Here is a 26895-nt window from a genome sequence, read left to right as displayed (position 1 = left end):
ATGTGACGCTGAGCTACATGTGATACTCAGTGTGAAAGCATAAACTGTCTATAATATGTTATGCTGTCATGTTGTCATTTGTTTTCAATATGCACAGTATAAACTTCAAGTCAGCATTGAAGTGTGTTTGGAAACATTTAAATGTGATGCTTGCAGCTCGGTGGTTTTATCCTGAGAGGTGTGTCCGGAAGTTCCACTTTATTCACCTAACAGGTAAAAAAACAACAGCAGCTGAGGAGTAAAGTGAGAAACCTGCAGTCACACAGACACATGCATCATGCACTTGTCCCATTCCTTTAAAGCAGCGATAATACTGTTTAATGACGCTTAGTTAGAGAACCTAACATTTCCATCAAGCTTCTCTGTCTCTGTGGGAGAACCTGCAGGTGGATAATGCGACAGTGGGGATGAGCTGCTTCTCTCTCTCTCCTCTCGACTGATTGACGTTTCTCTCATTTGCTGATTTGGCCAAAGCTGTAAGTGAACTCAGAATAATGCACACTTCAAAATAAAAGCACTAAAGGTAACACCCAAAACCCAATAGTTGGTATTACTAAACTACTACTAAACTGATTCATTGATCTAACAGATTTCTGCTGTTGGATTTTAATAATCCTACTGGGATAGCTGATGAAATAGTAACAGTGTGCTTTATTTGCAAAGAGACAAAAACAAACAAAAAAATTATTCTAATGTTATCTACACATTTGTCTTGGACTTCAGATATTTGCAACATGTGGCCGAACGTTGCTTTTACTTGTGAACCTTGCGACCGGAAGTGCTGCGTTTCCTGTCACTTGACGCTGCTGCGGCGTCGAGCTGCCGCTGCAGTAGCTGGCAGAGGCTGACGTTAGGACGCGGACAGCCATAGACAGGAGACGGAGCCCGCCAGGGGTCAGGGTAGCGTCGATGGCCCCGTTACCTACGGACTGAAGAATGGGCTCCACGGCCTCGCAGCCATGGCCAGATCCACCAACAGAAGCGCCAAGGACGGAGACTCACGGGTTACCGCCCCTGCGGACCGCGGAGAAGCGCGGGACCTGGCCGAACCCCGGGAACTGTCTCTGGAGGAGGTGCTGAAGTCCTACGAGCAGCCCATCAACGAGGAGCAGGCGTGGGCGGTGTGCTACCAGTGCTGCAGCGGGCTGAGGGTGCCCCGCCCGCCGGCCGGGAGAGTCCACCGGGTGAAGGACCCGTCCTCCATCCTGCTGCACAGGGACGGAACCGTGCTGCTACGACAGGAGCCCCCACACAGCGGTAGGACAGATGTCCTCCTAACTCCCATCCGCCTGTCGCGTGTGTGTTTATAGCTCTCACACAAACCCTCACTGTGGAAAAGTACAGTCTGACACTTTGTCCGTGCCTCGGAAAGTGTGGTAGCAGTTGGTACAGTTGGGAGAACATGTGTTTGACATATTAGCAGTCACTTTTCTCTTCGGCTTAATGGGATGTTAATGAATCCTCAGTGTGTTTTCAGTTCGACATCTTCTAACCGCTGCTCCTGATCCGCACTGTCTTCTCTCCTCAGATCACAGTTAGTATTCAAAAAACATCACTTTTCATAGTGCTGCTAGTGCAGAAATGAAGACTGGCTTCCAATGTGTCGTTGAATGTTTCAAATGATTTTATATCAAGCAGGAACGTTGAACTGAAACCAATGGTACATTAAAATGTGTATTTTTCATATGGAGTTTGGTACACAGGAAGCCAACGTTCATTGTAGAGAAGCATCCTGTCCGGTACCTAACAGCCCAATATTCCTGACAGATCGAGCTCCAGCTGGGTTATTTGATCATTTAGTATCTTGGAGCTGTCTTTCACAATCAGCGAGGCTGGGTCACTTATTTTTATTTTTATTTTTTTGTTACACTCTGTGCCAACAAGGATGACTTGTACGGTGCCGGTAAACTGTTAATTATTCATCAAGTACAGCTTTACCCTACCTCTTGCAGAGACTGGTTTGAAGTCTTCAAAGGGTGGCTCAAAGCCCAAAGGATTGCATGCTGTCCTCTGTCCTTGCACAATATCCTACTGTATGTGGACTATTTATGTTCTGGTCCCAAGAAACCAGCAGTGTGAGTAGCACAGAGACAACTTCAGGCCAAAATGCATTTTTATAAAGTCTTTTTTTTAGGCTCTGTATAGCTAATAGCTGCTTCGAGACCTTAAAGTTTGGTATACTATAAAAACCAATATTTAGTTCAAGTCAGGTCATTATTTATTAGTTATTTCTACAGCACCAAATCACAACAGAAGTCATCTCAAGGCACGTTACAGTTTAAAGTTTAAGACTTTAGACTTTAAAGTTGATGTGATACCGTCTGACTTATTATTACAGCCTGTGCTTCTTTCAGCTATATTTCCTGTAGCGAAGGAATCATCAGTGGATAGACTGTCATGGCTGCTGGCTTGCTAAGTATTTGGGGTTATGCAGAAAGTTTATCTTGGCTGCAAAGAGAACAGGCTAGACTCTAATCCAGTCTACTGATGTTGTTGTTGGGATGGCAAAAGCGAGCAGAGATTGCAGATATAACCAAACTCAGCCCGATTTAGGGATAAATGAGTCCCGTGTTTCCCTCCTGGCCTTTGTATCATTATCATTATTAAATCCTACAAGAGCCTCAATGTCTGCAGATATCCAGTAATGGTTAGTGCCAAGAAGGGTTCACAAGAGGTCAGGGTCAGATAAGGCAGTTTATCAGCAACAAGTGAGCGACTCAACACATTTCATCACTCTTGCAATTGTGCAATTCAGCTAATAAAGTGGACGCTGAAGTGTTATGTGACCTGTCACGTGAACAACCTCTTTGTGGCGACCTGTCCAATTTGTACTTTACCTTTTGCCCGCTGACAGCTGGGATCGGCTCCAGCACCCCCTGGAACCTTTAACAGGATAAATGGTCTGGATTATGAATGGATGGGGGGTCTACTCCAAAATTTAAAGCTCAATTAGTCTTATTAACACAGTCCAGTGATTGGAACTGCTCCTCTCTGAAGTTACAGTCTTACTGAGTGTTGGCAGGTACCTGCAACTCCACCATTGGTATTCACAGCAGCTAGCCTGGACAGCCTCAAATGACTTTCTGTTTCCTGGTAATCTAAATCACCACAAGTTGAGTCTGCAGAGGAGGATCCAAACCTGAGCCCGACGGAAGCTGCACCCCCCCCCCCCCCCCTCCCCCAGCATTTCAATGTGAACACATACCTGATTTATCAGCCTGAGTCAGTGCAGCAGAGGAAGATCTCTCATCCTCACCGACATGCTGCAGATTCACTCCGTTTACCAAACAAAATCTGTCTCCATGTGTGGTTCAACCAGGAAATGAATAATTAAAACCTAGAGGAACAGCAGCGAGTGACACCCCATGCAGGGAAAGCTGGAGTCAACATTTCTGCTCTGCTTTCATTTCCTCGTCTTTAGTCTCTTTTGATATGAAGATGACAGACGCTCCCTGTTGGTAAACACGAGAGCGTGTGTGCAGTTTACTGACGTCAGTGCTGTTGCTGGGACTATCTGGCCCACTCCCCCCTCCTGACCCAAAATAGCCTTAATTCGTAATACATACATAAGCTCATGTTAGGCAGAAAGGGTTTTTTCTGCTATAAAAGAAGTGTTCTTCCCTTTTTGTGTGTATTTCATACTACTAACTGTTACTAAACAGATGTTTCAACTAAACCTAACTCAAAGTAAAGTTGGAAAAAATTTGAAATGATAACTGGATTTGTTGAGGGAGAACGTTGATTTAATCTGTCAATCACGAGTGTGAACATTTCATCTCGTCCAGAACTTAATATCTAGTTCAGGGCAGGACTTTGACAGAACTTGGATTTGATTGTTTTTGGGTCATTCAGAGGTCGACTTCCCCTTCTGTTTGAGATCATTGTCTCTCTGCTAAACCCAGATCACAGATTGATGAGCTGACGTTCTTCAGGGTTCTCTGGTAGGGAACAAAATCCATGTTTCAAAATTCAAGATTTTAAAAACTTTAATAATCCCAGAGGGAAACCTTAATTATAGTAAGTCACTCTGGACTTCAAGCAGTCAAACATCCCCACAACATCCTCCTCCTTCATGCTCGACCACGTATAGATACACAGGTAGATTTGATAACAATAAAAGAACATACAAGACCACTATCCTGCTATACAATTAAATTGTCACGGATAAAAAGACAGAAAAGCTAAATGTTTATTTCACATTCTGTCCTTATTAAACTTCTGTCCTGTGGAGATGTGATATTCTTTTTGTGGATTCAGGACTCCTGAACATTCTCCTGAATGGATGGTGTGTTGCGGCAGAATTCTCAGAGTCTTAATGTACCTCTGGGCTAGCAGTGGCTTTCACCTCGTCGCCCTGCCACGGAGAACATTTCTACCCAGTGTCTATCAGACACGACTGACCTTTATTAAGTGAGCAAAGTCTGCAGGTCCTTGGATGTGTTCCTCGGGTCTTTTGTGACTTCCTGGATGAGTCATTGCCGTGTTCATGGACTAATTCCAGAGGTTCAGGGATCTCTTGGAAGTTCACTGTTGTTACAAGTCTCCATCTGCAGAGTCCCAGAGCCTTCGAAATAGATTTGAAACTTTTTCCCACACATCTAGCTGGTATGATATCACTACAACTATCAGTTCAAACGTGTATTTCGTGTTCGCTCAGCTTGATTTTGTTTAATATTAGATTTACTTTTAAGATATGAAACAATTTAGCCTGAGAGAAACACAAAGAGAAGAAATCTGGAGGGGCTCCAGTATCTTTTCACAGCACTGTAGGTTAGTTAGAGCTTGTTGAACTTATGAAACACAGAGACAAATTTAGGCCAAACTTCATTTAAAAAAGATTTTATTCAGGCCAGATATTCCCCAGCCTACATATCTGAACTTATGCGCCTCATTAAAGACAAAACTCAGGGAATGATTTGCTACAGGGAATGATTTGCTCATGCTGTGTATTCCACCACTGTATGGCAATATTTGTTTTCACTGTATTAAATAATAATATGAGTAAGTAGACCAACCTTTTCACACAAAATTGTCACAGTCTTAAAGTCCATTGTGTAAACTCACTTGTACTTGTGCACAAAAATACTCACAAGAAGAAGAAAGTAGAAGAAAAACAGTAGTCGCTAAAAGTAGAAGTTTAGTTTAACCAACGTATATAGTGACATGAGGGTAATCCATACAGTAAATGATTGATTTTTGTGAATAAATGATTTTTAATGATGATTAAGAATTTAAACATGCAAAAGGTAACTAGTAATTAATAATGTCAAAATAAATGTAATTCAATGAAATTACAATATTTTCCTCTGCTTTGTAGTGGAGTAAAAGTAACATAAAATGGTACAAAAAAGTACAAATACTTCAAAATTGTATTTTGTACTGTACTTGAGTAAATGTACTTGGTTACATACTACCTCAAAATGATCACAATAAAGCAATAAGTTTAATTCCCTACAGTTTCAATGAAATAGTGCAAAAGAAGTTTGCAATTTTGATGTAATTATCTAGCAATTTGGCCACAATTGTAATTAAATCACAGTGTGTGCAACAAGCTGGCCACTTGAATATAATTACCAAGAAGACTATTACTGTTGAAAAAACTAAAACTAAATTCCTGAGAGAACATGCACATTTAATTAGAATTAATCACAATTGTCCTTCAATACCGTGTGTTTTGTTTGTTGGTTTGTTATTAATGATTTTATAAAGTCACTAGCATCAAGATACATTAAGGTTGAAAATGTACCTTAAATATTTAAAATCTGACCAAAATATAATTTTCCGTTATTTCATACTGATTGGATTCTGTTTCATTTGTGGTAATTACTAGGGCAAGACAACTTACTAGTTAGGTTATTGCATAATTAGCAAGCTGCATAATTTAATTGTGCGAAAAGATATTTGATTAGAAAAAAAAGATTTTGAATGTTTTTATACATTTCACGTGCTACAGATACATTTCAGTACAGTTACATATTGTAAAAAAAAAAACTGCGCTCACTAAAGCAGCAGTGTCCTATATTCCAAAGTGCTCAGATTGAGCTGCTGAAAAGCTCCTGATTTGTTGTCTGTCTAACTGGGGATATCTTCCTCTTGCATCAAATGGGCTGCATCCTAATCTGTGAACAATAATAGATGTTAGGAAGGGATGAGATTTAGAGTACATCTTCACACAAGCTCTTTATAGTGTGTTTGAAAGCTACTGAAAGACATTGGAGGCAACAGGACAAGCTGATTCTATGGATATATTTAAGGATGTCCAAGTGCAGATACTGCTCATGTCAGAAGAAAAGCTTGCATCACCCTAATGTCGTGCTTTTTCCAAGTTGAAAGACAAAAATTGGTTATCAACTTGCTACATTGCTCAAACACAAAACTTGATTTGCAAGGTTTTTCCATTACTTCAAAAGATCATATACAATGTCTACCACACAGAGGAGCTTTTTTTGTACATTACTGCCATGAATTTAGAGTAACCCATGAAACAATTTAATTCACTAGAATCCTCTGAGCGTTAATTCAAAACTATATGGAAGCTCTGGCAGTAAATACATCTTTGCTTCTTCTTGGGTCGGCTGGGTGCCTTTCTGTGTGAAGTTTGCATCTTCTCCCTGTGCCTGCGTGGGTTCTCCCTGGGTACTCCGGCTTCCAAACACATGGAGTCAGTTGAATTGGTGACTCTAAATTGCCCATAGTTGTGAATGGTTCTCTGTTCTCTAGTCAGACCTGTGATAGACTACCAACCTGTGCAGGGTTCTCAATGACAGCTGGGTTAGCACCATTGCAACCCTTAAGAAGACCAGCGGTTAGGATTATGGATGGATGGGTAAGTCTCTACAGGCTTCTCACATCTAGATTTATGCAGTTTACCCCATTTTTCTTCTCAAGAACCTTCAGAATGTAAGGGGGGTGTCTGAATGTTCTGATGAGCACGTATTTACTTGAGCTGATTGACCAACTCAGTACCCTAGCAGTACCCTAGTAATTCCAAACTTCTACCATTTCACATATATTGAGACCACTGTGCTTCACAGTGGCCTCAACTCTTTAGAAATCGTTTTATACCATTGTCCTGGTTTGGTTATTGTCCCGACATGCAGTGGGAGTTTACTTGTGTTATTTCAGTGGTGTTTCCCTCTTAGTTATCGCTCTCATGCAATAAATGCACTCAATGATTTGAAAAGCACAAAGGTCAACTTGGACTTGGCACCTAGGTTGAGCTATACTGAAAGTGCTAAACCCTACTGTATTTGACGTGTACTAAGGGGTAAAGGTAATTCCAGGTGACAGCTGTGAATTCCTTTTCCATTTGTTTTGTTTCTTTAGCCTATTTCTCTCCCTTCCTATTATTCATTTAGTACTAGGTCCCTTCTTCCCAGCCCAGTTTTGCTTCTCCTTCTCCACTTTGTGGTTTCTTTAATTAGCCTTGCGGACCTTATTACCATGGCAACAGATCGGTGAATATGTTTGTTAGTGTGAGTACATGTGTGTGAGGGTATGTCTATGGGTTTTTAAGGGGGTGAAATATTTGTCATCATAAGCCAGAATAAAAAGTGTGACTCATAGCTAATGAGAAGGAACACTGTAGGGAGTCAGAGGGACCGTGTTCAGGGTGCAGCATCGAGTTCGTCAGACAACTCATTAAAGATGATCAAATGCCTCCTGGGAGCTGGCTCTGAGGCATCTTTAGGAACCAGTACCAGAAGATAGTCAACACAACACAACATCTCTGCTAGATGGACAGTCAGAATATTGAGTACTCAAATGACCATAACATGATCGCAAACAAAAAAAGAGCTGAGGTGAAAGTAACAGCAGCCAGGACAATGTGTCAGTTTTATATTTTATCATCATATATGCATAAAAGCATGCTTTAGCATGGTGATATTCAGATTCTGTACAATTACTTCAATATCAATTCTATAATATGGATATTGGTTATAGGGAAAACTGTTTAGGTCCGGTCACACCAGCAGTACAAGTTAGTTGTTTCTTGTTCACCTATACCAACCACTGACTAAATTCTGGAGGACACCTCTAGACGGTGTACAACCTCACATCTAACATAATGATTGACACTAGCATGGCTAAAACTGACTGATTTTCACTAACTGCCACTGGTTGTGTCATGCAGGCTTAACAACCACGACTTTATTTACTTATTTATTTATTTATTTTAACATTGATATCAACACAGCTGCTAACATTCCCAGAATTGTTCTAATGATGTTTCCATACACTTATAACCTTGTGTTTTATATTGTTAGAATTGATATTTGTAGTTGTAGTAGGTTTGCACCACAACGGAGATAACTGAGAAAATGGAACATCATAATAATAATGTCTCAATAGACAACGCACCACAATAAACTACATAGCTGGGTGGTTTATTTTTCTTTCTCAGTCCCATTGGAAGCAGGTTTTGTCACTGCAGGTTCCTGATCTTTTGTATCCACTGACTGTGGAGAAACTGATGGAGGTAGCATGGGTTACACGCAGTGACCCTGTGGTGCATTATTTGAACCTGCCTGACAGGTTTGCAGGGGATCATGTTATCATCTCACTCCTGTGGGGGGGCATCTTAATTGAGTTTCTTTCCCCTCCTTCAGTGTAGGTTTCTCCTTTTTTGTTGCAAAGTGTTCACACAGGGAGCAGAGTGGTGATCTGAGCTATCCTGATCTCAGCACTTTGTTGTTGACTGTGGGAGAGAGCTGTGGCAGTCTTGCCCCCCACCCCCCATCAGCAGCACACCTACATTCCCTGTTTTTTTCTGCTGATTGCTCATCTCTTCTTTTATCACCAACTCCATTCATCTCTCTTTCTCTCTTGGCCTTTGGGTCTGTCTCCTGCTTCTCTTGTCTGTCCATTCTCGTGTTTCTCCGCAGTGTGAGTTGCTGATCAAGGGGTTTCAGGCCTCTCGGGTGTCATTACTGACATCTGAGCTGGGGGAAAGTGCTTTTTTACTGTCTCACACATGCACATGCACACAAATACACATACGCATACAAGAATGCAAGGTTTGGTTGCAACACAGTAATGAATGGCTCATCAAGTACTGTGGGACATATGGAGTAACACATTTGATTTAATGAGGAGATTGGAAGCAGACTGACTTTGTTTTTTAAGTTCAGTTCATGACTGTTAGCAGCATGTGTTGTTTCTTCAATTCATCTTTTGTTTTTTTGTTTTTTCCTTTTATTGTTGTTCAGTTGGTAGAATGGCTACCAAACCAGAATCAAGTAAAACCTGAATGTGGGCATTTTCTAAAAATGCCGACTTTAACTTTCTTTTTTTAATTAGTGCCTCAAGATATTTTAGTAAAGAGCGTTTGGACAGAAAAGTACGATGGAGTCTGCTTAAATCAACTCTTCCAGAATTCCCTCTTTGTGATTATCTGTGTTTACATAACATTTCTAGTCAACTTGCAGTTTTCATGGATGTCTCTCTAAAACTAATCCATAAGTGGACATTTGTGGTGTAATGAAATTCACATGAGAACTTCCTGAGATATGGATTTGACAACTGCGTGAAGATTTTGAGTTGTTCATCTAAATGCAATGTCTCAGTAAAACCCTCAGGGAATCTGTTTACATTCAGATTCAGTGCATTTGGACTCAACAACTGGTTAGATTTGAGGGGTCAAAGGTCAAGGTCACCATGACCTCATGAATGTCCCATTCTCATCAGCTCCACAGAGGCACTTGGAGCAAATACAGTTGGCTAACAACTGTCCTTTGTTACAGATAGTTAAACTATCTAACCTGTTAAAATTAACATTTAGAAGAAACCCGAAAAACTATGTGAAGTCAAACTCTGTGTGTCTCATGTCTTTGTCTCCTCAGATGACGGGTCTCCTCTTCCACCTGCTGCTGAGTGTCAGGTGAGAAAGAGAATTTAGCTTTGGAGAAAATTCTTACTTGACCTTTGTAAAGACATTTTGCCATCATCTTCCATCTTCTCCTCCCTATTCATCCACCCAGCTGGTCCAGTCTCTGGGTGTGGCCATCTACCGGGCTCTGGACTGGGGGCTTGACGAGAGCGAAGAACGGGAGCTCAGCCCACAGCTGGAGCTCCTTATCGAACGCATGGCTGGAGGTGACCAGGGCGCCGAAGGTGACAGCAGTGGTTGTAATGGTACAACAGACGAGGGCTACAGTGGACAGGAAGAGGAGGAGGAGGAAGAGGAGCAGCAGGAAGGCGTGATAAGGCCGGTGTGCACATTCCGGCAAGTGATGGCGCTTTGTGCGTCCCGGCTAGCCAACCCAAGCTTGGCTCCAGAGCACTACCAGGCTGTCTGCAGGGCTTTGTTTGTAGAGACTCTAGAGCTGCAGACCTTCCTAATCAAGATCAGAGATGCTAAGGAGGTAGGTTAGATTGTCATGTTCAGTTGACCGTTCAGAAAATGATACCTGGTAAATTTTACAATGTAAGAGAGAATATTTAAGAAATAAATGCAGTTAGATTATTCACACCAGACCTGCTTTTGTCTCCAGGGACCTTCAACTGTCTGTGTGTGCACTCTCTAAATTTGAAATCATCAAAACCACACTATACAAATAAAATCGAATTGAATTAAATATGTTAATATTCAAGTTTTAGATGTTACAGGGCACTGATGAATGACTTGAGACTGAAGAAGTGTCTCTGTGGTGCTGGCTTCTTCTTGTTGAACTGTTCATGTACATTTAGGACTGTAAGCACTGTGCACAGTAAACACCAAAGATGGATTTTTATTATGACTAAACCTTTATTATGACTAAACTGCAGCTGATTCTCATGTTCAGGGACAGTGGCTGAAAGCAGCACTTAAACTGAAAGTTCAGAATAATGTGAAATAATCACACACTGGAGGTGTTTTAATGGTCAGTGTAGTAAAGGTTATTGAATACAACCATAAGAGATTTGTCACTATGTAGCAGAAATAAAGCAGTGTTAGGAGTGTGTAAAAAGAAAGGAAAATGTGAAATGTGTGTTGATGCACAGATGTTGAAGAAGATTACAACAGAGGAGGATCTGGAAGACCGCCCTACAGCCGAGCTGGATGCACTGAAACACAGAGACTGGGTGAGAGCAAACGGACGAGTGGCACAGCGTGACAAGGGCGCATGTTTGACTGTGGGTTTGACTGGAAAAGGTGGTGTCGTCAAGGTGACACTTGTGTATGTTTGTGTCATTTCCATCCCAGGCGCGCCTGTGGGTGCAGCTGATGAAGGAGCTCCGGCAGGGTGTGAAGCTGAAGAAGGTGCAGGAGCAGCAGTTCAACTCTCTGCCTACAGAGTTCAGCCTCACGCCCTTCGAGATGCTGATGCAGGACATACGAGCGCGCAAGTTCCAGCTTCGAAAAGTCATGGTAAGGCACCAAGTGTTAGATAATAATGTACAACTGAACTATAAACAAATTTCAGTTGTAGATAATGAGATACAGTAGAAATAGTGGAAGTGTTTTCATTTTGAATCAGTGAGTGAACATTCAGTGAAAGAGGAATAAAATAAGAGCTTAGAGCTGTTAAAAAACCAGCAGAACTGTTGGAAATCAAAGCATCACATAGCTTGATGGCAAAATATCACAAAATCTTTCTTTCTTTCGGGAAATCTAAACCCCGACTTAGCTCAAATAGGAAAGTGGACTTGAAGGGTAGACAGGATTGAGAGTGTAACTCCACTTCGTCATTTAAAGACCTTGAAGTCTCTACGGTGTTTTTCTGACAGTCCACTGTGCCATACTATTATTGCAAAATATAGTTCTGTTGCAGGGATACAGAATCACCCGGAGGCCTTCTCCTCCAGCAGATGCATAATTCAGCCTCAGAACACAAATATTAATGAGGGCTTCTCTCAGCCTTCTGTTGTTCTGGCAGCAGTTGCACTTCATTTCCAGAAAGCACCAATGGATCACAGAGTGTATGTCCACTGTGATTGGTTGTTGTTATCGCTATGCAGTGGTCATACGCTAAAATCATTTCATACAATCAGTGCGATATTTATAGAGCTTTGCAGTCATTGTTATTATTGTGGTTTAGTTGCATCTTTTATTTAATTTGAAGCTGGATTAACAAGTATTTTTATTTCAACTATGGGACAAAAATATAACGTGAAAGGAAAATAGAAAAAACCCTCAGGAGCTGCGAGTGTCAGTGTTGTGTTTAGAGCTTGTTAGATTGCCCCCAAGTGGTTTTAACACCCTGACTATAATAAACTCCTTATTCTGCTCTAAAATGTTTAAGATCTTAGAGTGGCGGTGTAATATTGTACCTCAGACCCTGTCACCTTAAGGCCCTCACTACAGCCAGCCATGTTCAGGACACAGTGTGTGATTTACATATTGGTTGTACTGCTGTTGTGTTTCTTGTCTTATCCAGGTGGACGGTGACATTCCTACTAGAGTGAAGAGAAATGCCCATGAATTAATACTGGATTTTATCAGATCAAGACCTCCACTGAAACCAGTGAGTAGTTTTAGTCTAAGTAGAAGTTCACTGCAGCTGAGTCAAGTGTCTGAAAGAGTCTGAAAACTACTCAGTGTGTCCTCAGAAGGTGCAGAATGCTAAACAAAAAATAAAAAATAGTGGATTAACCAGCCATCAGTATGTTGGGTTGTTACTAATTCAGACATTTTTTATTACTTAATTGAGCCCCATGGGGAAATTGTTGATAGACTATTATAGGGTTTAAGTTCCTTCTGGTGTCCTGTCAAGGGACACATCAAAATATCCTTGAGCAAGCCACCAGGAGAAATTGTAAATCAAACCACCAACCCTGGAGTTTGTGAATGACCACCACCTACCAACTGATCAAGAGACGATAAATACATAATGTTTATTTTAGATAATTATTTTCTAATTCTACGGCTTTTATTTATTTTACATACATGTTTCAATCAATTGCACAACGTTGGACTTTTTTTTTTTTTTTTTTTTTATCTCTTTAGAGTTTCTGAAGTCTGGCTGTTTTGTTATTATTTCCCTTTTTTAGGTTTCAGAGCGCAGTCTCCCACCTCCTCCCCCGCAGCAGCAGTCTCTCCATGACAAGGTCCTGGCTGAGATCAAGCAGGAGAGGAAGCTCAGGCCTGTGGTCCTGCCCAGCTCCAGACGTAAGGATACAATCATCTCCCATAAAGATATGATGATAAAATAGTCCCATTATATTGACTGTGTGCATTTGTGGGATATTGTCTGTGGAGAAGCATTACATTGATATTAAGTGAAGTAAAAGTTAAGGTTGGGTGGCTGCGCTACTTTATGTGACTGTCTCTAAACTTCTAAACTTCTTGCAGTGTGACTCTAGTTATGTTCTTGCTGTGATATCCAGAAAACAAAAGTTACAGTGAGGTAGAATGGGCCACACTCTTCTAAATCATGACTTTATCTGCCGGGTCATGCGAAGGTCACAATACTTGTGATATTGCATTTCATAAAGTTCGATCAGCTCTTCACAGATGAAGGTCAGAGTGATGGAAAATGTGGACACTGACGAAGGAGCCTTTTTTGACAGAGTCTAAGAAACAAAGCTGGACTTAACTAACATCTGCATTTACTTGTGATGTTTCTGTAGTTGCAGTCCAGTATTTACTTGTTCTCATTATGGAAGAGCTGAGAGGCAAATTAAAAGGAAATACAATTGTGCTGATCCATTTGTTAACTCAGATTTAATATTTTCTCTCCTGTCTTCATGACTTAGGAACAGGTGGGGGACATTTCTAGTCAAAAGGAAGACATGAGAATAATTTACATAACTGCTATCACAAGCAGAAATTAAACTCACCTAAAAGAAAGACTTAGTCCTATTTAGATGAAAGTCTGCAGGAAGTCCCCTCAGACTATTCAAAGACAGTGTAGTGGTGAACTCTTGAGGGCAAAATGTGTATTACAAAAACAAACACTTTTCTTTTTCCCATTTTAATACTCAATTTTCACCTGTTCCCAAAATGGGAAAATTAATTTAGAAAAATGAGCCTAGAAAACTTTGTTTTTGTCTTTCTGGGAGGGGAGGACAAAAACTTAAAAGATTAGCAAAGAAAAAAAGGTACATCCAGGACTGTTTTGGATGTACATTCTGTGCTTGTGCTGTAAATCAATATTTCATCATTTTTCCCTATACATGACTCTGTGACTACACCCAAAGGAAAAGCAACAGTGGCTTTACAGCTTCTCTCGTGTTGTTGTTAGTTTACAGTACTTATACTTATGTCTCAAAGTGACTGTAGTCACCCTTTAAAATGCTGCCCGCTGTACACTCTGCATATTGGATCACTGCCCTGTGATCTCTGTGTACCAGACTTATTTGTTCTCTGTCTGTGTTTTGGTTTCTCTTCCCTCAGCATTTGGCTCTCTGCCCTGCCTGGCTCAGACTTGTCCTTGCAATGTCAAATCGACTTCGTGCATCGACTTGTCCATGTCCGAGCCCGGGCCCAGGCCGCCATCTCGCCCTCGCATCCTGCTCAAGGCCCCGACTCTGGCCGAGATGGAGGAGATGAACATATCTGAGGTGAGTCCAGGCAGGAGCTTGAACACAGAGATGCTGGAGGAGGAAAATAAGGAATCCTCTGTTGCTCTCTGAATCACTGGTGCTGTTTTGAAGGGCTGTGTTAAAAGGAGCAGTTGCTTTGTTTCCCAGCCTAAGTGGGTTAAGATGCCAGTGAAACGATGACTGGAATGAATCCTCCTGTCTTCAGCACAAAGACTGTGGATGACTTTGGTTAATGTGCATCAAACATCAAAACTAAAAAATTTAAAAATATCCTCACTGGACCAGAGGGAAGCTTCACATCAAAACAAAGCAGCGCAACGTCCTGAGGGAACAACGTGTTTACTTCATGTTTTCTTTACCTCAGTTACACATTGATATTATTGTTCTCAGTTCTGTACACTATAGGCTGAATGTAACTGAGAAACCCTACTTTGTTAATACCTTGAATCAGACTTTCAGGTGGCAGTGTAACCATAGCACACATTAGCTGAAATCTCTGCACATACACATTCCTGTCCTGTGTCACCTTCTGTCTTTCACTTCCTCCATCTCTCCTAATGTTTCCCTCCGTCCATTCACTTTTTCCTTCCTGATCCTTGATCCTTTCTCTCCTGCCACAGGAAGAGGAGTCCCCAGACAATGGGGAGCTGAGGAGGACAGAGAGCTCCCCAACGCCTCTGAAAAGAGATCGCTCTTTCTCGGAGCATGACCTGGCCTTGCTCCACGGGGAGATGCTTCCTTCACTATCTGAGTCAGGCCAGTTGGGCGGAGGGGTCAGACTGAGGGACGAGAGACCTCGGTCCAAGACATTGTCCAGCGGCGGGCCGCCCCCTTATTACAGAGGTCAGTATGCAAATGTACACTCTCCTCCAAAAGTATAGGATTTGCTGTAGACAGAAACATTTGTGTTTGGCATCAGAAGTTAATATGAGTAAAAAAAAATCTACATTTTAGCTTTTAGTTCCAGGTGTTTACATCTAGATCCAATACACAACTTAGAGGATAGGAACTTTTGTTTGAATCAACTTATTTCTCATGTGAGCAAAACTGTTGGAACATGTGACAGACAGGTGTGTTTTGTCATCCAGATGTTATCACATTGATTATTCAAACAATAAATAACTGAATTGGGTTTGGGTTAGATTTGGGTTTTACCTGTTTACACTATTATCTTATTTATAGTTAAGCTGTGTAACCAACATAAAAACTAGAGAGCTGTCTATTGGCTAAAAAAGCAATTGTGAAGCTGAGAGAAGATGAAAAATCAATATATCAAAATATTGGCCAGTACAACCATTGGTCCTGAGGAAGAAAAAAAACTCTGGTGTACTAACAGATAGTAACAGATGTTGAATGAGTAGACCAAGGAAGACAACAGCAGTTGATGACAGAAACATTGTGAGAGCTGTAAAGAAAGACCCTAAAACAGTGACATCAGCAACAAACATCAGAGAGCAGGAGTGAATATATCACAATCTACTGTGATATATGAACCTAAGGATGAACCTTTACCAAAGTCTGTAGCAATACAGGATCTGCTCAGAGGTCTACGGAAACATTTTGTCTGCCAATTCAAAGAAAGATGCCACCAATCTGATTCTCATCATGAAGCAAGATCATAACCTAAAACAACACAGGGTTCATCAGAGGCAACAAGTGGAAGGTAGCTCCAGATACATTCACTGCTGTTTGGACTGTGCTGTTTCTCTGTCAGAAGCTCATTACTGACATCAGCTGCAGTGGTGTTCACCTGCAGTGAAATCCTGCTGCCTGTTGGTGTTGTGTGGCTGCAGTTTTACTTCTCTTCCCACAGAGGGAGACATTGCCAGTTATACGCCCTAACACCCATTAAAAGTCATGAAATGTAACTTTAAGCAAGTCTAGTCACTTGAATGTAACACGTTGTTAATGGCTTTATTTAACGTTCTCGTTTAAAGCATGGCAATGATGTTGTAGTTGTGGAGACACTGTAACCAGTCTGTCCACATTGATAAAATCCCATCATTTTATACTCAGTGACCCATAATAACTAAGAGAAAACACGTTTGGACACATGTTTGCAGGTTAATGGTCTGAGTTGAGTTAGAACTGGAGCTTTGAGTCTTCTTGTTTAAGTGGGATGGGAAGTGCCTGTACACTGTAATTGGTAAATGGTCTGCACTTATATAGGGCTTCTCTACCTAATTGATACTTAAAGCACTTTTACACTGTGTCTCATTCGCACACACTCACTCACACACCGATGGCAGAGCTGCTATGCAGCTGATCCGACTCACCAGGGGGCAACTTGGGGTTCAGTGTCTTGCCCATGGACACTTTGGCACGTGACAGAACTAGCTGTGAATCAAACCACCAATCCCATGATTGGTAGATGACTCCTGAGCCACAGCCGCCTCAAACTGTCATCTTCAGGTCTCAGGTCTTTTTTGGGCTTTAGTTGGACCATACAACTCTAGGAAGAGTCCCTGTGATTCCAAACGTTTTCCTATTAATGAGGCTGCAGTGCTGCTGGGAGCACTCAAGGCTTTAGACATGTTTTTATATCCTCAGCTTGTTCTATGCCTCACTACAATATTATACTGTAGTGGTCTAAAGTTCTTCTTGTTGTTTGGTTTTTATACCAAAAACTAAACTATGGCAGCTTAAATCTACGTGGGAGCAACGAGTCTGAACATTTAATGTTGGCTTTCAGTTTTTAATTCTTAATAGATTTACAAGAAATGTCTAAAAATGTCATTCTGGGTTACTGAGTGTGGACTGATGTGGGAGAAGGTCAATTCTATGCATTAAAAAACATTTACAACCCACAATATGCAGAAAGTGAAGGGTCTGCATTGTTTCCATTCTACCTCAAGCACTAACCTCATGAAATTAGTTTTACAATATATCATCGAAACATTAGCTTACATCTTTACAGCCCTTGCTGACAGGGGCTTGACACCTGTTATAGAGCTGTTAGGAGAGTTGGGATGGATTCTAATCAAATATAAAGATGTGCTGATAAAGACAAAGTGAGGGAATGAGTGTAGAAGCTAATGGGTTTGTGTTGTGTACTGCACGTAAGCCACGGGGATGATGTGATCTGTTTGATGGCAGTGATTCGTGCATTAGCAAATCTAGAGGTACCTGGTTGAAAAACCTGACTGATCCTGACTTCAATCCATTCTCAGTCTTGCGATGGCTGCAAGCTGATCCACTCCGCTGCATGCTACAAGGCAGAATAATAGCTAGATGGAGATTTATTATGTACTCACTGATTCTGACAACAAAGCACTCTCCACAGTTAAATGAATATGAGGATGCACGCCTCAACTCTGGCTGTTGTTGGATGATCCATGTTTGCTTGCTGGTTCCAGCCTTCCTCTTAGCCTGTTTACTTTCTATTAGAGCCAAACTGACACTTTTCATTGAAGCAGCACCCAGTTTTAGCTTTGTGTGACCTCCTCTGTTAGTCTAGCCACTGTGCAGACATCTCACTGTGATCTAAGATATACCTTGGTTGGATGCTGCTATATCCATCAACAGCAGATTAATTGTACATGGCGATGTTGGAGTCGAATGACAACCACACTGAAGGACTGTGATCTGAGATGAGGCTGAATAAAGAAGACTGTTGTGTAATTCATGGACTTGTTAGAGTGGGATTTCTGGATTTCTCATATTCACTCACTCACTCTTTTACACTGATGCTCACTTTCTCTGCACTTTCTAATCTAAAAAAAAATCTTGCACTTACAGCCCATGAAACTGAAACAGCTCTTCCTAGAGCACTTTACTTTAAAGTTCTTCTCCTTGGCTTAGATATTTGGCTTGCTTTGTGTCTCACTGGTAAGTCACTTTGGATAAGTGTCTGCCAAATAACTAAATGTATATGTGATGCTGCTCTTGTCCGATTGGGTCCTATTTAGCTCCCCTCATTAACCTGTTATTCCCTCTTACCTTTCATCCTTTCCCCCAAACCCAGCCTCCTTTCCAGTTCACGGCTGGATGCCGCCCTCTCCAGCCCGCTTGTCTCTGAGCTCCGTTAATGAGACCACAGAGGGATCAGAGAGGATGTCGGGCTCTAGAGCTGGAGACGAGCACCAGTGGATGGTGAGTCACTGTCACCGCAGCATCGCTTCATGTGAAGTCACAGAGGTCCCACTCATAAATGAAAATGCACTGCAGATATATCCGTTAAATCAAATCATTTTCAGTCTTTATTATAGAAATACAGTGAAGAAAAAAAGTATTTGACCCGCTGCTGATTTTATATGTTTGGTTGCACGGTTTATTTAACAGTGAGAGACAGAATAACAACAAAATAGATCCAGAAACACGCATTTCAAAAAAGGTCTAAACTGATTTTAATGAGTGAAATTAGTATTTAACCCCTTCACAAAACAAGACTTAGTACTTGGTGGCAAAACCCTTGTTAGCAATCACAGAGGTCAGACATTTCTTGTAGTTGGCCACCGGGTTTGCACACATCTCAGGAGGGATTTTGTCTGACTCATTACTCGCCCGAGATTTGATGGTACAGGGCCCCGTCCATCGTCCCTTTGATGCTGTGCAGCATAATGTTTCCACCTCCATGTTTGACAGTGGGGATGGTGGTCTTGGGGTCAAAGGCAGCATTCCTCCTCCAAACACAGTGAGTTCAGTTCGATTCTGGTCTCATCTGACCACAACACAACACGGGTGTGTACATGTGCTTTCTTGAGCAGAGGGACCTTGTAGGCGCTGCAGGATTTGAGTCCTACACAGCCTAATGTGTGACCAAATGTTTTCTTGGTGACCATGGTCCCAGCTGCCTTAAGATCATTGACAAGATCTTACTGTGTAGTTATGGGCCAATTCCTCCTCTTGTCATAATCATTGGAACTCCACAAGGTAAGATCTTCCATGGAGCCCCAGACCAAGTGGGGATCGACAGTTATTTTGTGTTTCTTACATACGTGAATAATCACAACAACTGACAATGGTCTTGTAGCCCATTCCAGCGTTGTGTAGGTCTACAATCTTGTCTCTGACATCCTTGGACAGCTCTTTGATGTTGGTCATGGTGGAGAGTGCTCCTAATCTCAGTTTGTTACCTGTATAACAGATACCTGGAAGCTAGAAATCTTGCTGATTGATAGGGGATCAAATACTTATTTCACTCATTAAAATGCAAATTATAACTTTTTGTAAGTTCATAACTTTTTTTGAAATGCGTGTTTCTGGATTTTTTGTTGTTTTTCTATCTCTCACTGTTAAAATAAACCTACCATTAAATTTATAGACTGATCATTTCTTTGTCAGTGACCAAATGTACAATCAGCAAGGGGATCAAATATGTCTGCGTTGGCTTTAAAACTGAGGTTCAAAGTACATTTTTAATTCTGGAAACATACTGGAAACATATGATGATCTTTGTCAGACAGAATAAGTCGTCAAAGAAATCTGAAAACAACATTCCATCCTAATCAGGATATGATGTGATCAAAACCTCTGGAGCAGCTAGTCAACTTACCTTGTGTTGAGAATGCTTCTTCAGCTGTTTCTTCCATAGGTCAACATGTCATCAGCTTAGTTTACTTTTCATGAATAAGCTCAACACTGCTGAGTTTCTGCTCTGCATTTCCCACAAACCACTTGTCAAACAGTGTGAGCCGTACTGTGATGTCTTTCTAAACACAGGCTCACCACAAGGTCCACCCTTTGGTGAAATCATCTTTTCAACCACTGCTTTCGAAGATCCAGCATGAACACTGAACATCATTAGCATTCATTTTGGTGTTAGCTCTGTTTCGTTCTCCGCCAACTCCTGAGGGGAAATATTGGGTTCTTAAGATGTTACAGTAAATGTTCTCCAGCTGTTTCACTAGCCAGTCACTAACTTAGTGACTTGTGTAGGTTTAAAAAAACATTTTCACTGTAGTAAACATCTGGAAACACTTGATCAAAACAGAGTAGCTGTGGGCTGTAAATCAATGGATGGAAAGATAAAATGCATCTTAAAGCTGTGGGCAGGTCAGATGGAAATTCTGTGTGTGTGTATATGTTTTTACTACGAGCAACATTTTTCATATTACACATTCATTTGATCAATTCAATTCAAACGATTCAGTTCTAACTTTAGGGCAATGTGAGTTTTTATTTTATAGCGTAAGGAGGCAATGCATAAAGGCAGTTGTAAATCATACAAAACAATTTCAGTAGAGCCCTCGCATAAAATAGAAACCTGAAAATATGCATCAGTTTCTGAATAGCATCATCATCATTTAGCATCACAATGAACTCATCAACACAACATTACATTTAGTTCTGACACCTGCCAGTCGATGTCAGACTTAAATTCAGCAATTTGTGGTAAACTAGCTCCTCTGTGGACCAGACAGGTTACCCCTCACTCACAACATACTTCAACCCTGTCACCATTTGTCCTTGCTTGAACCACTTTGGTACACCTCACATGACCTGCTGTTTTGCTTGGACGTGCTCTGATCCAGTCATCTAGCCATCATAATTTGGCCCTTATGCAAGTCACTCAGACTCCTCACTTGACCATAGGTGCCACTATAAAACATAATCAGTGGTATCCATTCTACCTGTCACTGGTTTTAATGTTGTGGCAGATTTGTCTGCATGTGCAATAAACTGCACAGTCTGTTGTTATTTTATTATGTAAAGATCGTTCCTTTCTTCTTCTCCTGCTTTATTCAGGAAGAGTTCAGCCACCCTGTGGAGAGTCTGGCCTTAACGGTGGAGGAGGTCATCAATGTGCGCAGAGTGCTTGTCAAAGCAGAGATGGAGAAGTTTCTTCAGAGCAAAGAGCTCTACAATAGCCTGAAAAGAGGCAAGGTAATGGAATGGAACTCCCCTCGTTGTTTCTCGCTGTGCTGTGTTTACAGTAAATGGACTCAGGGACTCTGTGCCTGTGTGTGTGTGTGTGTGTGTGTGTGTGTGTGTGTGTGTGTGTGTTTTCTCAGGTTTGCTGCTGTTGCAGAGTGAAATTCCCTCTCTTCTCATGGCCGTCTACCTGCTTACTGTGTAAAAGGTAACAAAGCAAAGTTTGAACAGTTTTTTGGTCAGATGTTTAATCCTCATGCCACATTTCACTATGCATGCTGCTTCTTCTGTATTTTTGTGATTACTAACAAATCCCTTAAAAAACCCCTTTGGAATGTAATGAAAACAGAGCAGAGATCACATGTACATGCGCAGATGAACCTCAGGGAGATCCATTTCAGAGGCTGTAAAAAGTGATAGTTGTCTTGTTTTGAAACAAGCCCACCACATTTGTAATAGTTTCTGTAACAACAGCACTCTGTGGCACAGACGGCATAGACCATTTTTAATGAATAACAAAAGAGGCGGAGCATAACTGAAGGCAGAATAACCCACATGGACATGTGAGCCAACACAGGCAAGCAGGTTTTATTGTCTTTTATTTTAAATCTGAGCTGAAAAATAAGGTTAAAAAATGTTTATTGTGATTATGTAAAGTCAGTCATCCTCTGGGTACACAAGTGTTTTTGTTACCTGGTTGTACATCATTCAGGACTGTACTTAGACTTACAAGAGAAATCACATTATTTCTCCTAGTCCCCCAATTTCTGATTAACATTAGGTGGTCATGACAGACCTTCAGACACATATACAACTACAACAGACAATATTTAGCTTTACCTGATAGGAAGTGTGTGCTAGACATGAAGTATTTTCGATGATCCCCTCAGTCCAATCCTTTTGTCTTGACACCCAGTTCTTGTAAAGACGATAGCTAGAGAACTCTCCGATTTGGCACAAATATCAACTTGGACTCAGTGGTGAACTGATTAGTCTTTGGTGACCATAGGTCAAAGGTCAAGGGCACAGTCACCTCACGTTCATCTAGTTCTTGCGGCCCGTTCTTGTGAACGTGATGTATGAAGAACACTTTGAAGGAGTTTCTTCAGAAATAAACTGGTACTGATTCTTCTTACTGATCGTGATTTTCTCTTACAGATCAGTCTGTGGATCCTGCAGCGCAAAGGTAACTCAGAGAATGTCTACTATGTCATGTGCTTTCTGCTTTATTTGTAGGAGCATTTTTCTGTGTTTATTTGATTATAAGTTGCGTTGTAAAGAATTCATTTAAAAGCAACATTGTTCCACTTGTTAACAGATAAGTTATTTAGTGAAGTTGTCACTTTTTCTGTTGACGTCAGTTTTTCTGTTGTTCTTTTGTTGGTCAGATTAGTTGCCTCAGTCCCAGGCTGTGTTAGATGTGTCGCTCTGTGCTCTGTAGGTTTCATCTTTAAGCTGTTTGGATAATGTGTGGTCTTTGTGTGATTCTAAATTATACGTGTAGTGCTGTTGTTTGGTGGGGTTCTGTGACTCATTTGTGTTTCACATAATTGTGGTGTGTTTATATTAAAATAGGAGCATGTGTGATTGTGTGATTTAGAGACAGCTGATGGTCACGATTATTTGGTGTGCAAGTGTTGAGTCCTCAGCGTGTGTGTTTGGATCTACATGGAGACTGCATAAATACTTCTATGAAAGTATTTTGCCTTTGAGTGTGCTGCGTCTCCTTATGATACAGCTTCCTTCCCTTATCTCTGCCTCATTTTCTTCCTCTTGTTGTCTCCAGATGAAGATTCCTTCCAAAAAGTTGGCCCATATTCCTGTGTACACTGTGGGCTTCCACAGCACTCCAAAGAGTCATGGACACAAAACCCAAGTCTATAAGTGAGTCTACCGTACTTATATCTTGTTTAAAGTTTAGATTTCTGCAACACAAATTGTGAATTCTACAATTCAGAGTAGACTAAATGGCAATAGATGTTTAATTAGCTCATTGGCTTAACTTGACAGCTTTATTGCTCAGTTCATCTGTCAGCTCAACAGAAGAGCAGGTAAACAAGTGCATCAATTCTCATTTTTTTCTCATTGATGAGTAGTAAAAGTCAGATTGTTTTGAGGTTTATTCATGGTCCTCAGAGGAAGCACCCTTTCCAATTTGGAATTTCCCAAATAGAACTTTACTACAACAACGTCTCTCACGATCTCAGAGGGGAGTTCCACTGCAGTAGACATTCCACTAAACACCCAGTAGACAAATAGGTGCATTTCAGAGACCAAACACTAAATAATAATAAATAAATAATAATATCTTAGAACAAAGAATAATATTTAGTCAGGTGGACAAGCTTTAGCCCCAAATGTGTTTAAATTTCAACTTTTCAGATAAAGTATATACATTTATACTCCTGTGACCTTTCCTCCAGTGCCACCATCATGACTTTATATTTTTAGTCCCACAACTGTTAAGACTTTAACAAGACTTAAGCCACTTGCAGCTTTTTGAAGGCAGTGCTAAGAATTTAGCTTAATGTCAGCGTGCTAACATGCACACAATCATGTTTACATTGTTCACAGTATTAGTTTAGCTTGTTAGCATGCAACCATTTGCTATTTAGCAATAAATACAAACTAGGCTATTCCTGGGAATGTGATAGTTTCTACACATATAATAAACCATCCTCAGACGACCATGAACATCTGTATGATGTCATTCAGTACATCCAGTATTGTTGATATTTGAGCCTGGGCCAACGTGGTGGACAAACTCAATAAAATAACACTGTTATTTCTAGAACCACTAGTGTGACTAAAATGAATGAAGAACAATAGAAAATAATCCATAAACAGTATTCTGTGTAAATATTTAAATATAATCAGATTTATTGTACATTGAAGCCCCCAGGGCCCACTAGCAGGACTTTTTGTGTCATTTCCAAATTATACAAACAAACAAGTGAACAAGTCACTACACCTGTTCAATCCGAGCATGAATTCACACCTCAGGTTCTAAACACGTTAAATCTATTTAAGGCTGCCTCACCCTCCAGTCACTGATTGCTAACCTTCTCCAACCTAAGCAGAAACAACCCAACCAATCACAGATTGCCTACTCAATCCAATCAACGCCCCCCCCCTCACCCACCCAACACACGCTCTCACACACACACACACACACACCATACCCCTGCCCTCATCCTTTAGTTATATAATCAGTGCAGTACCTCTTCCAAGGTCTCTAAGCAGCCATTATGTAATAATTACCCAGCTGTCAGTAATATCCTCACGCCTTGAACCTGCAAGAAGGCGGGTGTGGAAGGGTGAGCTAGAGATGGACAGAGACAAGGGTGGAGGAAAAATACCTAGACAGAGAGTTAGTGAGAGATGCAGGGAGTGTGTAGTGCTGATCTGTTGCATTACCTTGTCATTACTACCCGAACGTGCATCTATAAGGACAGATATACTAGGTTTTATAACTGCAAATGCTGGCATTATTTTAATCAGAAAAGCTGGCATTAATCTTTTCGTTGGTGACTGCGACGGTCACATCCCACCACATCATGTCCATTTTTGGTTATACAACTTATCATGTTGTGTTGATATTCCATTCACTTTAAATAGGCTTAGCAATGCAAACAAACAAAATCAAGCCTAGCTTTACACCTCAAGATGCTCAGCTGATCTTCTTGGTGAAATGTGATACCTGATGTCTGATTATCTTTTTAATTGGTAGTATGAATCCATTTGTTTTCTGTTTTAAATGCTACCATAACAAATTCAGATCACTCATTTTCCATAATCTAGCTTAATATCATCTTTGTATTAAAGCCAGTTCACACCAAAATGTGTGCAGCTAAGTTCGTCATTGGCACTGATGCTTGTTGCAGCATCACTGCTATGGTGGCTGTCAGGCTAACTGCTAACAGGCCTGCATGAGCCAGTCAAGAAGCTAGTGCTAGTGCTATCCACATTAGCTTGTTAGCACATTTGATTTATAACCAGACAGATCATTAAGAGTTAATACAAAACATCTATTACTAATTTTTGTAGTATATACCAAGATATAACACGAATCCTTCTAATTGTCCCTATTTCTCTGCAGGTCCTTGCGCAGTTTATCCCGCCGCTCAGTGGAGGAGGAGTTCCCCCACCTGTACGCTCACGGCTGCACGTTGCGTGACATCTGCGCCGAATGCACCAAATTTGTGGCCGATGTCATTTCTTCTAGCCGTCGGAGCCTGGACATCCTCAACAACACTCCCAAAAGGGAGGCCATAGCTGCCACCCCTAATCAGAGACCTCAGCTGCAACGTCAATCAAACCTTGAAACTTACCCTCAACCCCACCCTCAGTGCCACACTCCAACTTACCCACAGCCTCAGTGTCACGCAAAGCTCCCTCCCCACTCCTATACCCACCATTATCAGCAGCGGCTTTATGCAGCATCAGCGTCGTCTTCCCCGCAGCTCTCCTCTAAGACGATCAACAGCGTGAACCAATGAGTAGATTGACATTTCTGCCTTTCTGCCTACATGCACTCTCCTTAATGAGGTGTGCTACTACACTACACTGTGCACACACAGAAAAAATGTGGTTTTTAAAAGATTCAGAAATCGTCTGATTGGCTGATTTAAATGAATGTAAATACATGAGACGAGAACATGCAATCCACTAAAGATCCTTGGCAGTTCTTCAAGTGCTGGGTTGGATTATTAAATCCTTTACTTGCCAGTTATGCTATAAAAGAGCAGAAAGCTAAGAAGGAGTTACTGGAGCTGTATACAACCCTTTTTAACAAGAATCTAGTAACTCCAAAGCACCATGCAGCCATCATCCAGGTCCCAACTACATTCTCGTATTATACCTACGAGATGTGCACATACACACAACACAACACAAACATGCACTGAGCTCCCCCCTTCACTTTTTAGGGTTTGACTAAGATGCTGTTTTGTCTGTATCGATCTCAGCTGCAGCACCATGACTTCACTCCCTGATGTTCACAGCTGCGAGGCGAGCATGTGGGAGCAGAGGGTAAATGAGGAATGGTTGGGGGGAGGTTAAACACTGTGAGAGAGACGGTTGTAGTTTGATGGAGATGTAAGCTCTGCAGCACTGAGTCAACATGTAACCCTAGCATTTTAGCTCTCTGTGGTTGCCTTGTTTTTGTCACGAATGTAACTTAGAGAAACAGAATTGTAAAGTTATGAGCTTGTACACAGCATAGTAAGTTTTATTTTTAATCATCCGAAAAGGGATTTATAGCGAGCGGCTGCTGCATAACTTGTGCATTTTAAACACGCTTGTAAAGTCCCAGGTACAGCTGAATAAGGTATGATAGCAGCACTGAATGTAATGAGGTAAAGCTGCAGAATGCACCTTTAAGTGACGCTGATGTGAATCGAGCAGATGCAACTCCTGTCTCTCTGTCTCTCACTCCCTGTGGACGCTTGCAATCTGCTCTGGTTTTGTAAACACTAAGTAAACCTCAACTGCAATAAAATCCAAACACTCACCACTGCTGCATCTACGGGTTTTACTGTTTAATTCTGCATGCTGTGTTCAGCTGTTGTGTGGCTGCATTAGTCCTTCACTGGTCAAAGAGCTGCACTTCTTAAA

The 26895-nt window shown here is 41.2% G+C and overlaps 1 protein-coding gene across 1 annotated transcript; it reads left to right on the top strand.

The window, feature by feature from the left end:
• Positions 1-818: 818 nt before the first annotated feature.
• On the top strand, positions 819-26895 carry spire2 (spire-type actin nucleation factor 2). The gene is made up of 15 exons (XM_026366646.1): positions 819-1257; positions 9843-9880; positions 9981-10364; positions 10984-11064; positions 11186-11350; positions 12360-12446; positions 12973-13090; positions 14318-14484; positions 15087-15309; positions 18431-18558; positions 21154-21291; positions 21420-21487; positions 22438-22465; positions 23066-23163; positions 25379-26895. The coding sequence occupies exons 1-15, from the start codon at positions 960-962 to the stop codon at positions 25776-25778; spliced, it is 2421 nt and encodes an 806-aa protein (XP_026222431.1). The 5' UTR covers positions 819-959; the 3' UTR covers positions 25779-26895.

The sequence above is a fragment of the Anabas testudineus genome, chromosome 6, assembly GCF_900324465.2.
Source record: "Anabas testudineus chromosome 6, fAnaTes1.2, whole genome shotgun sequence".
In the NCBI taxonomy this organism is placed as follows: domain Eukaryota; kingdom Metazoa; phylum Chordata; class Actinopteri; order Anabantiformes; family Anabantidae; genus Anabas; species Anabas testudineus.
The sequence above is the reverse complement of the archived record's forward strand: the minus strand, read 5'-3'. Positions and strand labels throughout refer to the sequence as shown.

What these genes read in the sequence shown, in the direction of transcription:
- spire2 (XM_026366646.1), top strand. Translation starts at nt 960, where the DNA reads ATGGCCAGATCCACCAACAGAAGCGCCAAGGACGGAGACTCACGGGTT. An exon ending in CAAGACCTCCACTGAAACCA is followed by an intron (nt 12,447 to 12,972) that starts GTGAGTAGTTTT and finishes TCCCTTTTTTAG; the next exon opens with GTTTCAGAGCGCAGTCTCCC. An exon ending in ACCTGCTTACTGTGTAAAAG is followed by an intron (nt 21,488 to 22,437) that starts GTAACAAAGCAA and finishes TTTCTCTTACAG; the next exon opens with ATCAGTCTGTGGATCCTGCA.